This window comes from Calonectris borealis, chromosome 5 (genome assembly GCF_964195595.1).
Source record: "Calonectris borealis chromosome 5, bCalBor7.hap1.2, whole genome shotgun sequence".
NCBI classification, from domain to species: domain Eukaryota; kingdom Metazoa; phylum Chordata; class Aves; order Procellariiformes; family Procellariidae; genus Calonectris; species Calonectris borealis.
The window spans coordinates 3,632,069-3,643,121 of NC_134316.1; the positions used below are offsets into that span (position 1 = coordinate 3,632,069).

Consider the following 11,053-nt stretch of genomic DNA (forward strand, 5'->3'; position numbering starts at 1 on the left):
TTTCGGGAGAGCAACTCTCTTCATGTGCTGGGAGGAGAAAAAAAAAACCCCAACAGCCAGCCCCTCGTGACCCCACAGAGGATGGCGTCAAGCTGCTCCTTAATTTGTCCTGGGTGTTCCCGTAATCCTGCGCTCCACCCCAGTAATCCCTCCCTACCCAGGCTTCCAAAGCACAAGAGCTGGTTTTTTATTTGCCATAATCGGGAGGAAAAAAGCCCGATTTTTTTTTTTCCCCTTAAACACCCACATGACTGATTTTTTTTTTTTTCTTTTGCCCCCACTTAAAAATATTTTATTGTCCCCAGACACCCTCTCACTGCTACGGCGACCCATGGACAAAGAGCATGGGCGGCAGCAGCACCCAGCCCGGGTCCCACGGGGCTCCCCGCAGCCACGGGCTCAGCCCCCGGCCCCGCAGCAGCATCTCTCCAGAGCACCAAACCCTGGTAATTCGGGCTGCAATTTATCCTCACGCACCACCTTTGTCAGGCAGCTCCGCAAGGATCCGAGGTGCTGCTGGGGGTGACGGGTCTCCCCATCAGTCACACTCCTTCATGCGGCAGCTAAAATAACCACTAAAATAAGCACTATTTTTAAACACATTCAGGCCTTTTTCTGCTTTTTTCCGGAGTCTCCCCCATTCCTTTTGCCCAGCCGCTTCCCGGCAGAGCTAGGGTTTGCCCGGCCGGCTGATGCTCTGGTTCGCAGCTGGGTCTGTGTCCCCACACCAACGTCCTCGAGGGGACAGAGCTGATGACGGCAGCGCTGGGAGCTCTGCCTGCCTTGGTTTTCAGGGCTGCTTCCCAGGCAAAGTGCCTGCAGCCCGCCAGAACCATCCTCGCTGCCAGTCTTCCCTTTGGAAAGGGAATTTAGCTTCTTTGCCAAGAAAAAAAAAGAAAAAATAAATATATCAGCTGCTCTCTGCAAGCCTGAGTGCCTTTCCCACCTGATGCTTCCCCCCCAAAACAGGGAAGCCCCCGTCAGCCGCTTCTGCAGGAACTGCTTTTGCATCCCACAGGAGTTTTGGTTCCTTGTCCCCAGCCCGCTGTGACCCCAGGGGCTGCTCCGTCACCCACGGGCTCCTTCTGCTGAGCTGTCCTCCCTGAGCCAGGCTGCGCTGCGCCCATGGGGACAGCGATGCTGTCCCCTGCCGGGTGCCCTCGGCCGTGTAGCACAGACTGTCTGGGGGCTGCAGGGGAGCGGCTGGTTTGCAGAGCAGAGACACAAGCCCTGCGGCTGCTCGCAGACCCAAGGGACCTTCCCGTCACCCGAGTCCCCGGGTAAAACCACAGCATCAAGGCACACGGCCGCTTCCTCGCAGAGCAAACCCTCCAGATGCAGCAAACAGCCTTAAAATCTGGCCTTTTTTTTTTTTTACTCAAATTAAATTTTCATTTAAATGATATGATTTGGAGCTCCTAACTCAATTTTTCCCAAGCCCGGGGCGGGCTGTAACACCAGCATTTCCACACTCACTGACAGTTTCACACCAACAGCACAAAGCAGCTTGTTCTCCAAATCTTAAGTTTGATCTAAATTAAAAGAAGCAAAGACTTTGGCGTTAACCGACCTGTCAAAACGCATTAAAAATAAATGCCTCCCAGGCCTGCCCGGCGCAGGCTCCCTACCTGCACCGCGCGCCCTTTGATTACCTGCCATGCAAAACCCAGCTGACAAACGTGTCCCCAAGGAGGGCTCTCCGGCTCCAACGCAGCTTCTTGCTGGCTGCATTTGTAATTTCCCCTGCGATAACCCCAAATTTAGCCCTTTCTAGAAGATTTATTTATATTTAAATCAAGCCGGAGCTTCTCAACCATATGATTCCCCAATAAAGACAGAGCGCTGGATTAGTTCTGGTCTGCCTGGGCTGGCTCCCACTCCATGCCAGCTCCTCTCCGAGGGGCTGGAAGGGATCGCAGGAGACACGACCCCTCGCCAGGCACCGGCGAGGCTCCCCCCTCGCTCCTGAGCACCCACTGACCTGCGGGAAAACTGCATTAAGGGATGCCGGGTGCGAGAGCTGTCATCGCCCATCTCCCTCTAAGCATTAAGAGCTTTGGAAATGAGGGATGGGGGGAAAAAAAAAAAAAAAAAAATCCATCAATCGCATCTCTTGGGCCCCGTGGATTTTGCAGCCTTTAAGGGGAAAAGTTGTCGTTTTGCTAACTGGCTGCGCTCTCAAGTGCGGGATGCTCCAGCTGAGATTGATGCTCCAGGAGAGGAAACCTGGAGTTTCCCTCTCCTTCCTTGCTAAGCTGTTTTCTCCTTCGGGGATTTCGCGCTCCCGCTGCTCCGAAGGCAGGATTAGGGATTTACATACAGGTGCGACACCAGGCAGACCTCAGCCCCCCGCTCCAGCTGGAGCTGCAGGGGCTCAGCCCTCCCCAGTCCTCCCAGCACCACCAGCCCCTCGTGCACGGGGAGGGGGGACACACCGAACCTGTGACCCTATTTCCTGCTGAGGGTCTAAAAAACACCACATTTTCAAGGCACGCTGAAACAAAGGGAAGGAGAAAACAGGACAGCGAGGACTCACAGCACCCGCTGCTTTCTCCGACCGGCTCTGGTTTGTCAAGAGGGCTCATCTTGCTCAGAAGCATCTTTGGGCCAGACTCTCTGTCCCCTGGGAGAAATACAGACCCCTCGGAGTACCCTCCTACGGGACTGAGCTCACCCCGCTCATCTCAGACACAAGAAAACAGAATGGACTTTAAAAAACCAGGAGCGGAGGGGTATTTCTGTGTCCAGCAGCCCATCTCCAGGAGGAGCTCTTGCTTACAACCTTCACAAAACCAGGGTAGCATCCAAAGCCAGCACGGGTTTTTTGGTGAGCACCGCCGTCCCCCGAGACAGATCTCTGCCCCTGCAGAGGCACGGCCGGGGCCGGCTCAGCCCGCAGCGGAGGCAGAGCTCACAAAACCCTCCTGCCAGGCTGGGGCTTCTGCGTCGCACCACCTCGGAGCCGAAGCACTCGAGGGGAGGGCAAGGGGATGTGCCAGCCCCAGCCCCAGCCGGGAAAAAGCAGCAGCAGCAGCATTAAATCAGGCATTTGATTGCCTGCCCATAACTATCTGCTGCAGCTGGAGAGCTCCTGAAGCATCCCTGGCCACCAGAAGTGGTGTGGGCTGGAGAGACCTCAGCCCATTTAGCAGCCACGGGACATCTTGAGCATCTGAAGTGCTGTTAGCTGTCTACACGCAGACATCGCGTGTCCCTCTGGGCACTTAGATCATGGTTAATGGGATATAAATATCCAATAGCTCAGAAAACGCTTTTGTACAAGGCTCCACAACAGACCTTAACTCTCTCTTCTCCCTAGGTCTGGGCATTCAAGCAGAAGAACTTATCTCAGCACCTAAAAAGCACTTTCTCTTCCAAGATGCTCCGTGAGAGCCACCCAAATCTGCTTTGCCAAAGAAAATGTACTATTTTAAAGAATTTGAGCATGTACCTGTTTCTTGGAAGTGCTCTTCATTTGAGAGGGTTCTGGATAAGATGAGGATAAGTGCTTCTTTAAATTGGTCAAAGTGGACCTGTGGAAAAAAAGGAAGAAAGGAGGAAATCAACCGATGCAGATAATTAAATATCAGGCCAATAATGCAGCAGGAAGATGGGCAACGATGCAAATCTCTCAGACCACCACGCTGAGCTGAGAGCCTAGACAAGGGGCACGAACGAACCTCAGCTCGTTCAGTTTTGGGGCCTGGAGAAATGACAGCAAAAAACATGAAGTCACAGCCAGTGTCTTTGAACACATGAAAAAAATGATTTTTATCACAATGACCCAAAGCCACTGCTTTAGTGCATTAATTGGGTTTTTCCATCAAGCAAGAAGCCAAAATAACGTGTCCAGAGGAGCAGGGAGCATCTCCACTGCTTGAGATGACCTGGCCAGGCTCAGGCTCCTACAGTGAGATACCAGCCCTGACCAGTGATGAGATACTCGGTTGTGGAAATGCTCCGCTGCCCTAATTAAGCTTCAGAAAACATTTTCCAAAGCGGATGGCAAAGTCGCACCCTTTCCAGGGCAGCCCTGCCCCGGCTCCTGCCTGCTGCAGCTCCGCGAGGGCTGGACTGGAAATACCAGGTCTGGAGTGTGGCTATGGGAAAAACAAGGAGGGATGATCCTATCACTGGGGTTTGGTTTTTTTTTTTTTCCCCTTTTTCCATCTGTGTCTTCCTGGAAAGCCTCCTGCCTCGCCACGAACCGTTGCAAAGCGGCTGCAGCATCCTTCACAGCCGCGCTGGGGAATGTCAGCAATTCCAGCCGTGGGGGACGGAAACCCGGGGACAGCTGGAGAAGCTATTTGACATGGGTCAGTAGCGAGGCAGAGCTGGCTGTTATGATTTCTTTTGGCTAAATAAATCTTAGGAGAATTTTTGGCATTGAACAAGAGACTTTGTATTTAAAGAACCCACCGAAGTTGCTCTTGCTGGCAGAATAGATTGCTGCGAATCCGGCACGAAGGGCGGGAGCCGCAGTCAGAGGGGATTTTAATGCTGCTGGGGGAGGCACAAGCGGCAAAGTTCAGGTCTGAAGTTCGCCAGCTTGTTCTCGGGGTTGAACCAGCCCAAAAAAGAGCAAGGTGCTCCCCGGCAGGCAGGGGATGATAGCGGAGCTGGGGGCTCAGCTACGGGTCCCCGGGGAAGGGGAGCACCTCACACCGCAGCTCAGGTGGGCCAAATCACCCCTGCGGTTTTAAACACAGGTTCCCTGAGTAATTAAGCAGTTAGAAATATGTTCAGCCCAGAAACTTGTCAGGGATGCCTTCATCTGAACACTAATTGCTACCATTCATTTCCAAACGCTGGTGTACTTCAAAAGGACAGTTTACAGAGATAGGAGAATTTGCCTGATTAAAAAAACCTTGACATTTAGACTAAATGAAGATGAATAAAAGATGAGGGTGTTCGAATAACAGGTCCCCTCCCCATGGGATCTCCTCAGGAAAGGAACGGTGACAACAGCCACGGGGACAGACAGAGCCGGTCCCTCGGATGGGGGCTGCGTTCAGATGGGACCTCACAGCAGCAAGAAAATAAAATAAAAATCGCTTTGCATCACTCGTGCAAACACACCAAATGAGAGGGCAGAGTAAAACCACCCGGGCAGGTGTGGAGAGCACCGCTGACAGGTAACCTGCTCTGCCTAACGAGCCCCGTAACTTGAGTTTGCCAAGAAGCACTAACGAAGCGGAGGAAGGAAGAAGGGGGGCTGAGCCCTCGCTGCCGCAGCTGCGCGCGGGACAGATGGCTCCGGCGTCGAGGCCGCAGAGCGATTTTACCATGACCACCACGTCCAAAGGAGCCCGGGGAAGATTAGGCTGCGGGGCAGGAGGTGGCCATCCTCCAGCCCCCCGTGCCGGCGCCGCGGTTGGTTGTGCAGCAGGATTTAAAAATTTAAAATGCAAATCAGCAGCGCAGAGACACCCAGCAAGCACTTGCACAGGCTCGGAGGGGTCCCGCAACGCCTCCTCAGCGGCAGCACCCAGCTTTGTAGATGTAGCCCAAGCTGGCAGAGCGGGGATATTTTTTTTCAGGAAAACCTCCAGCCCATCCTAACACCAGATAACCAGGAAAACCAGCATCTGTTTGTGGTGCACGTTTGACCTTGGATGCTGCAGGTCTGTACACAAAGAGTACTTAAAGAGTTAGAGAAATGCAACTGTTAAAATTAGGGCTGCGCTGAGGTACAAGCCAGGGAAGGCAGCAAAGGGACAGCAAGCCATAAACGCTATAATATCTCATGTTGTAAAGAAAGCAATCCTTTGCTCCTGCTCCCCAGCAATGTCCTCGCTCTGTATCTCCATCCGATTTAAACGCTGATGTGCATGCCGGGGGGGATGTGCATCCCTGGGAGATACAGTGCGGGCAACGCCGAAGCACCCCACACGTGGGTGCTCGGTATCCGCACACCTCCAGCACCCGTGTGCTGTGACGGAGGATCACGCTCCTGCCTGGCATACTCATGCCCGGGAGGCTGTGGGCTCCCCACAAATGCAAGGGGCACATCCAGGGATGCGACAGCCCACGTGGGCAGGCACAGGTCTGCATCAATAGCCTTTGGTTTTTCGCTTAGAGAATATTCTCAGCAAAAGGACAGCCCCGGGGAGGAGAGAACTAACTGCAGCAGTGTTGCACAAAGCACTGGCCCCTTCTGGAAAACAGCCCCAGACACTCAAGCCAACCCAAAAACTTTAAAAATGCAAGGCAGAAAGTACAGAGCAGCAAAACAATGTCGGGGTATTTAAAGTCTGATGCTCTTTTCAATGTGCTCAACTGAATTTGGGGTATTTTGGAAGCACCAACTTGTGCATCTGCTCACGGGGGCTTCAAACAGCAACTCGAGAGCTGATCCAAACCAGCCTGAACACGGCGGAGTTTGGGAGGCAACGGCCCAGGGGCATGGATCAGGGACAGGACACGTGTCCCTGCAAACCCACAGCGAGACCAGGGCTCTGCACAGACCTGGGGGCATGCTAAGTCCCTGGTGAGGAGAATTTTGCCAGAACAAGTAAATCACAGGCAAACAAAACTAATATGCCAACCCAGACAGAGCAAACCCAGCCCAGCTTCTCCACGGTAATCAGGGACCAACCAAGCTGCCAGCTGCTAAGCAACCCCAGCACCTTTGAGAAATCCTGATGCCTGCTTTAAAGCAAGTTTCCTATGAAGCCGTGACTTATTAGCACTAGAAAGAGAGCGTGCATGTGCCAAACTACCTGCTGCTTCTCACTATTTGTCCCTGAAATGCAAAGCAGCAGTCTGCAACCCCGGCCCCTCTGGGGCAAACGAGCATCGGTGGCTCCTTCCAGCTCGCTCTCCTTCATCTTTGAGCAGAGCCCTTTTCCCAAAGCCCTGTCCCTGCTTACAAACTTCTTCCAGCAGTGCCCAGAAGGTTGCAGAGGGAAATATCAGGTGGGGAAGACATAGGAACAGGGCAACCTTGCAACCGAGTCTCCTGCCTGGCATGCAAAAAGCCACCGCGCGTTAAGAGGAGCAGCGTCGCAGCAGGCTCGGAGGGAGTGTATTTGCCAGAAGTCACCAGCCAAAGCATTGAAGGGAGCTGACGAGTGAAACCCCGCGCCGCGGTGTCCTTGCTGCAGGCTTGCTAATGCAATAGCGCAGGGGCAGGGCGAAACCTGAACTGCCCGTCCCTGCTTGAGGACAGTCCTCGGGCAGGGGCCGGAGGTGCCCGACTTACCCCCGTTCCCTGCAAATCATATAACCGCAGTCATCGCTGCGGCCCACGAGCACTGTCCCCCAGACACCACTCCGCCTTAGCTGCTAATTAACAGGCAGAGAGGCCAGACGAGAAGGGCACGCCTGCACGCATCCTCCCGGTCCCGCAGACAAGTGCAAGGGGCCGGAGCAAACAGCCTTCCCGAGGAATCCCAGGAATTGCTGCGAGCATCGCCTCCGCAAGCAGTCGCGTGAGAGAAGCTGTTCTGGGATGGTTTGGCTCTGCTGTGAGCCAGGGCAGGATTTACACATCCCCGCCGGACCCCGGAGATAGCGTGCACCCGTTAATCCCCCAAAGCATCGCACAGAGCGGGGCGGGGAAGGCAGCGCGTGCAGCCCCTCGCCGGGATGCGGGCTCAGCTCCCGGTCCACCCCAGCAGCTCCATCACACCGCATTCATCCCCAGAGCGGAGCCCCCGGCACAAAAGCAAGCACGTGGCCCCGCCGAGTCGCCCCTCGGCAGACAAAACCGTCCCCCGCTGCCCCCTCCCCGGTGCCCTCCCATAAAACCCGGCCCCTGGAAGTGCCGGCAAACAAAGGCTGCTCCCAGCGCCGAGAGGGACCATCTGCGGCAAGGAGCCGGCGGGGCAGGTGCAAGAAGCCTGCGTTCGGGGAGCAACATGTTTGCTGCTATTCTCCCGACGAGCTCCCTAGGAAACCCAGAGGATTTGATAGCTATTAAATCAGGCTCGCGCTTAGACACGGACCATTGCTGCTGCTAACGAGCACAAATGCCGGGGAGACAGGAGGAAACGCTGGAGACAAAGATTATTCTGACATTCAAGTTGCAGGTTGGAAGTGAGAACCATCCCCAAAGACAAAGGTGGGGAATGAAATAAAAAAAAAAATGCTCCTCGGGATGCCTCGCGCCCTGGGATAGCTTATAGGGATGGAGCTCCTGGCTGGAACAGGGCGAGCGTGACCCAGCACTTGGGATGCTTTAGCAGGGGCTTTTTGGTGCCGTTGGGCTGAGCGTTTACTGCATTTAACTTCGCTTTTCACCCACTCTAAGCAGGTCACAGGGATGAGCAGCGTCGCTTTAGCCCTGACCAGCTGTGACAACCACATCTTTAGCACTGCTCTTCCTTTCCCTCCATCCCACCCTCCTGCGAGCGGCAAAGCCAGATAGCAGCATCCGAGCGGCGGAAGGCCAAGACGGCCGAGTCTTGAGCACGGAGTCTCCGGTGCTCAACCAAATGCCACGCTGCAACTCCGAAGGTCAGAAACCTCCATCTGGATCCATCCGTGCTCCCGCAGCAGCGCTGCTCGCTGTCAGCGGAAGAGCTACAGCCCCATGAGAGGCGAGGAAGAGGAGGGTTTGTTTGTTAAAGGAATTATTTTGTTACGTGAAGACTGCAGTTTGATAGGAAATTGGAGTGGGGACGGCTGCTTAACTTATGTCTATCAAGAGCCCCAGCTGCCCTGCTCTGTGTTTTCTGATTTTAATGAGCAGTGATGGGATTTCAGGGTGATTTTGAAGGAAGCATCCGACGCACTCGACCACAGCGTGCTGGGAAGGAGGTAGCGCAGGAGCACAAGGACATCCATGCTGAACATGAAGGTCCCCAAGGGCGAGCAGCTTGTGCTCAACACCCTGGCATTTAACTCTATAAAGGTACAACCGCAACTGGAAAACACCGCTTTGGAAAGCGTGGTGTGCTCACCAGCCACAGCTCCTCTCTACAGGCTGGCAGGACGCTGCAGCCCCGCCGAAGGAAGGAGCCATTTATCCCCCAAAACCTATCCCAGGTGGGTCTGTGATAACCGCAGCTGCCTGCAGACACCAACATCAGGTAACATGGACAAGGGTGGCTCAGCCAGCGACTGCTGGAGTCGGACAGTATTCTCCACTTTAGAGAAACGTGCATGACTGGATGCGGTTCCACCAGTTTAACTACAGCTTAAGTCAAGGTAAATCACAGGCTCAAGCCCTGGCTTTAGGTCCCCACGTACCCCAAGCACCGCAGAGTTTGTGCAAGCACCCGGTGAGCCGGTTCGGGGAGATGACCCAGGCCAGAGGCAGCACTAACCGGTGCTGGGGGCACGTGTGCTGGGTGAGCCAGAGCGCGCTCGGCCGAGCGCCCGTGCAAGGGCAGCGGGGACCCGGCACTCGGTCCAGCCTGGGACACTGGGAAAACACACCCTGCACCAGTGCAATGCCAGCACACAGGGCTAGGTGTAAAGCGGTGGTTTCTGAGAGTTTCAGACTGCCTCCAGTCAGGGAAGACACGCCAGCGAGCAGTTTCCTTCCCCGTTATCACTAATCCCCCTCTCGGAGGCCGCCCTGCGCCCAACCCTGCTCAACAGAACAACCCTGCAGCCCCACAGCCTCAGGGATGTCGGATATTCACAAATTACAGACATTCAGCCTCTTTTCATCACCCTCCCGCGTGCGCAGGAGCAGCTGCCCGGCGCTGCCTTGCTCCCAAGCCCCAGAACCCCCCATCGCCCCTCACCATCGCCCCAACCTTACCCTGCCTAGGAGGTTGCCTTGGAGAAGGGTCTGCTGCAGCGCCGGGGCCACCTCCTCCAGGTGCAGCATGTGGCAGAGGTCGGTGAGCTCCTCCTGCCCCAGGGACCCCGTGCCCGTGCTGTCGAAGCTGTCGAAGAGCTCCTTGAGGCGAGCTTCATACTGGTCCTGCTCAGCTTCATCCATCCCATAGCCTGCCACGCTCACCTGCGGGGAGAGATGGGGCTGGTGAGCATCGACCGCAGCGCCCGCCGCATGGCATGCAAAGGTGAAAACCCCAAGGGCAGGTACAGGGGCAGCCCACGAGGCCGTTTGCTGCAGATTTTGTTCGCATTGAGTGAACCTGGTGCTCTACCACCCCTCCAGCCTCTCGCATCCCACTGGGTGAAGCCAGAAGCTGCACAGCAGAAAGACTAAGGGAAAAAAGCCGGCAGAGCCAAACCCTCGGGGTGGGGACAGCCCGGCTGGCTGGGGCAGCCCTGGGTTGCAGGTCCCTACCTGCCACCTCGCACCGACTCCACGAGCAGCTCATTTGGCTCAGCTGGAGCAGCTGAGGTGCTGCAGGGGAAAATTGTTCCCTTGAGCTCCACTGGTTTCCAGGTGTTGCAGGTGATGCTTTGCCCGCCTTAGCGAGAAGATAAACAACGATCCCGGCAGCAAGAGGTCACCAGCAGCAGGGAGCAAAGCGTGGAGCTCTGCCTGCGGAGGGCAGGAGAGCCCAACCGCTGCCTCTCCCCCCACCCCGAACACTTCAGGCCAGCCAGCCACCATGTAAACCCCCCCCTCCACGAACACAAAACACACCCCTGCGCCAAACATGCTCCTTTTTATGCTGGCCCGGGTGCAGGGAGCCCCAACGCGCCGCCAGCCCTGTTGATGCCAGCGTGCAGCATCTCTGCTTTGCTCTACAACCCCGGCACAAAGCCACACGGTGCCCTGGGCCTGGGGAGGACGCGTCCCCGCTGGGTCACTGCCCAGTCCCATGGCACTCACTGCACCACTCTCCTTTAGGTACTTGAGGTCCAACCTTGTCTGAAGGCAGAGAAGCGTTTGACAGGGGATACTGCTATGGTGGCAGCAAACCCAGCCCCGGAGCAGAGCCAACCCCAGCATGGAGACAGCTGAAATGCGGCTGGTCTCCTGCACCAGCAAACAAAGCCCCCACCGCTCGCCCAAGGGCTTCATCCTCTCCTCCAAGCCAACAATTTTTCATCTTTCTCATCCCAGCTCTATCCAGAGTATCGCAGCCCCAGGAGATGTTTTGGCAGGGAAGCAGGGAGGGAAATTTCCTGTCCGAAATGAAGGATTCGGCTGGCATCCATTTACCCAGCCTGGCTGCGG

General features: G+C 55.6%; 1 protein-coding gene across 2 annotated transcripts in view; it reads right to left on the reverse strand.

Annotated features, from left to right (window-relative positions):
• NIN (ninein) overlaps window positions 1-9,969 on the reverse strand; it is a 55,863-nt gene extending 45,894 nt beyond the window's left edge. For both annotated transcript variants that reach the window (XM_075150731.1, XM_075150732.1), the window contains exons 1-2: window positions 9,716-9,969; window positions 3,452-3,533 (exon numbers count right to left, since the gene is read on the reverse strand). In XM_075150731.1, the coding sequence (XP_075006832.1) occupies window positions 3,452-3,533; window positions 9,716-9,898 (265 nt within the window). In that variant the 5' untranslated portion in view covers window positions 9,899-9,969. The remainder of the gene's footprint in view (window positions 1-3,451; window positions 3,534-9,715) is intronic.
• Between the last annotated feature and the right edge of the window lie 1,084 nt (window positions 9,970-11,053).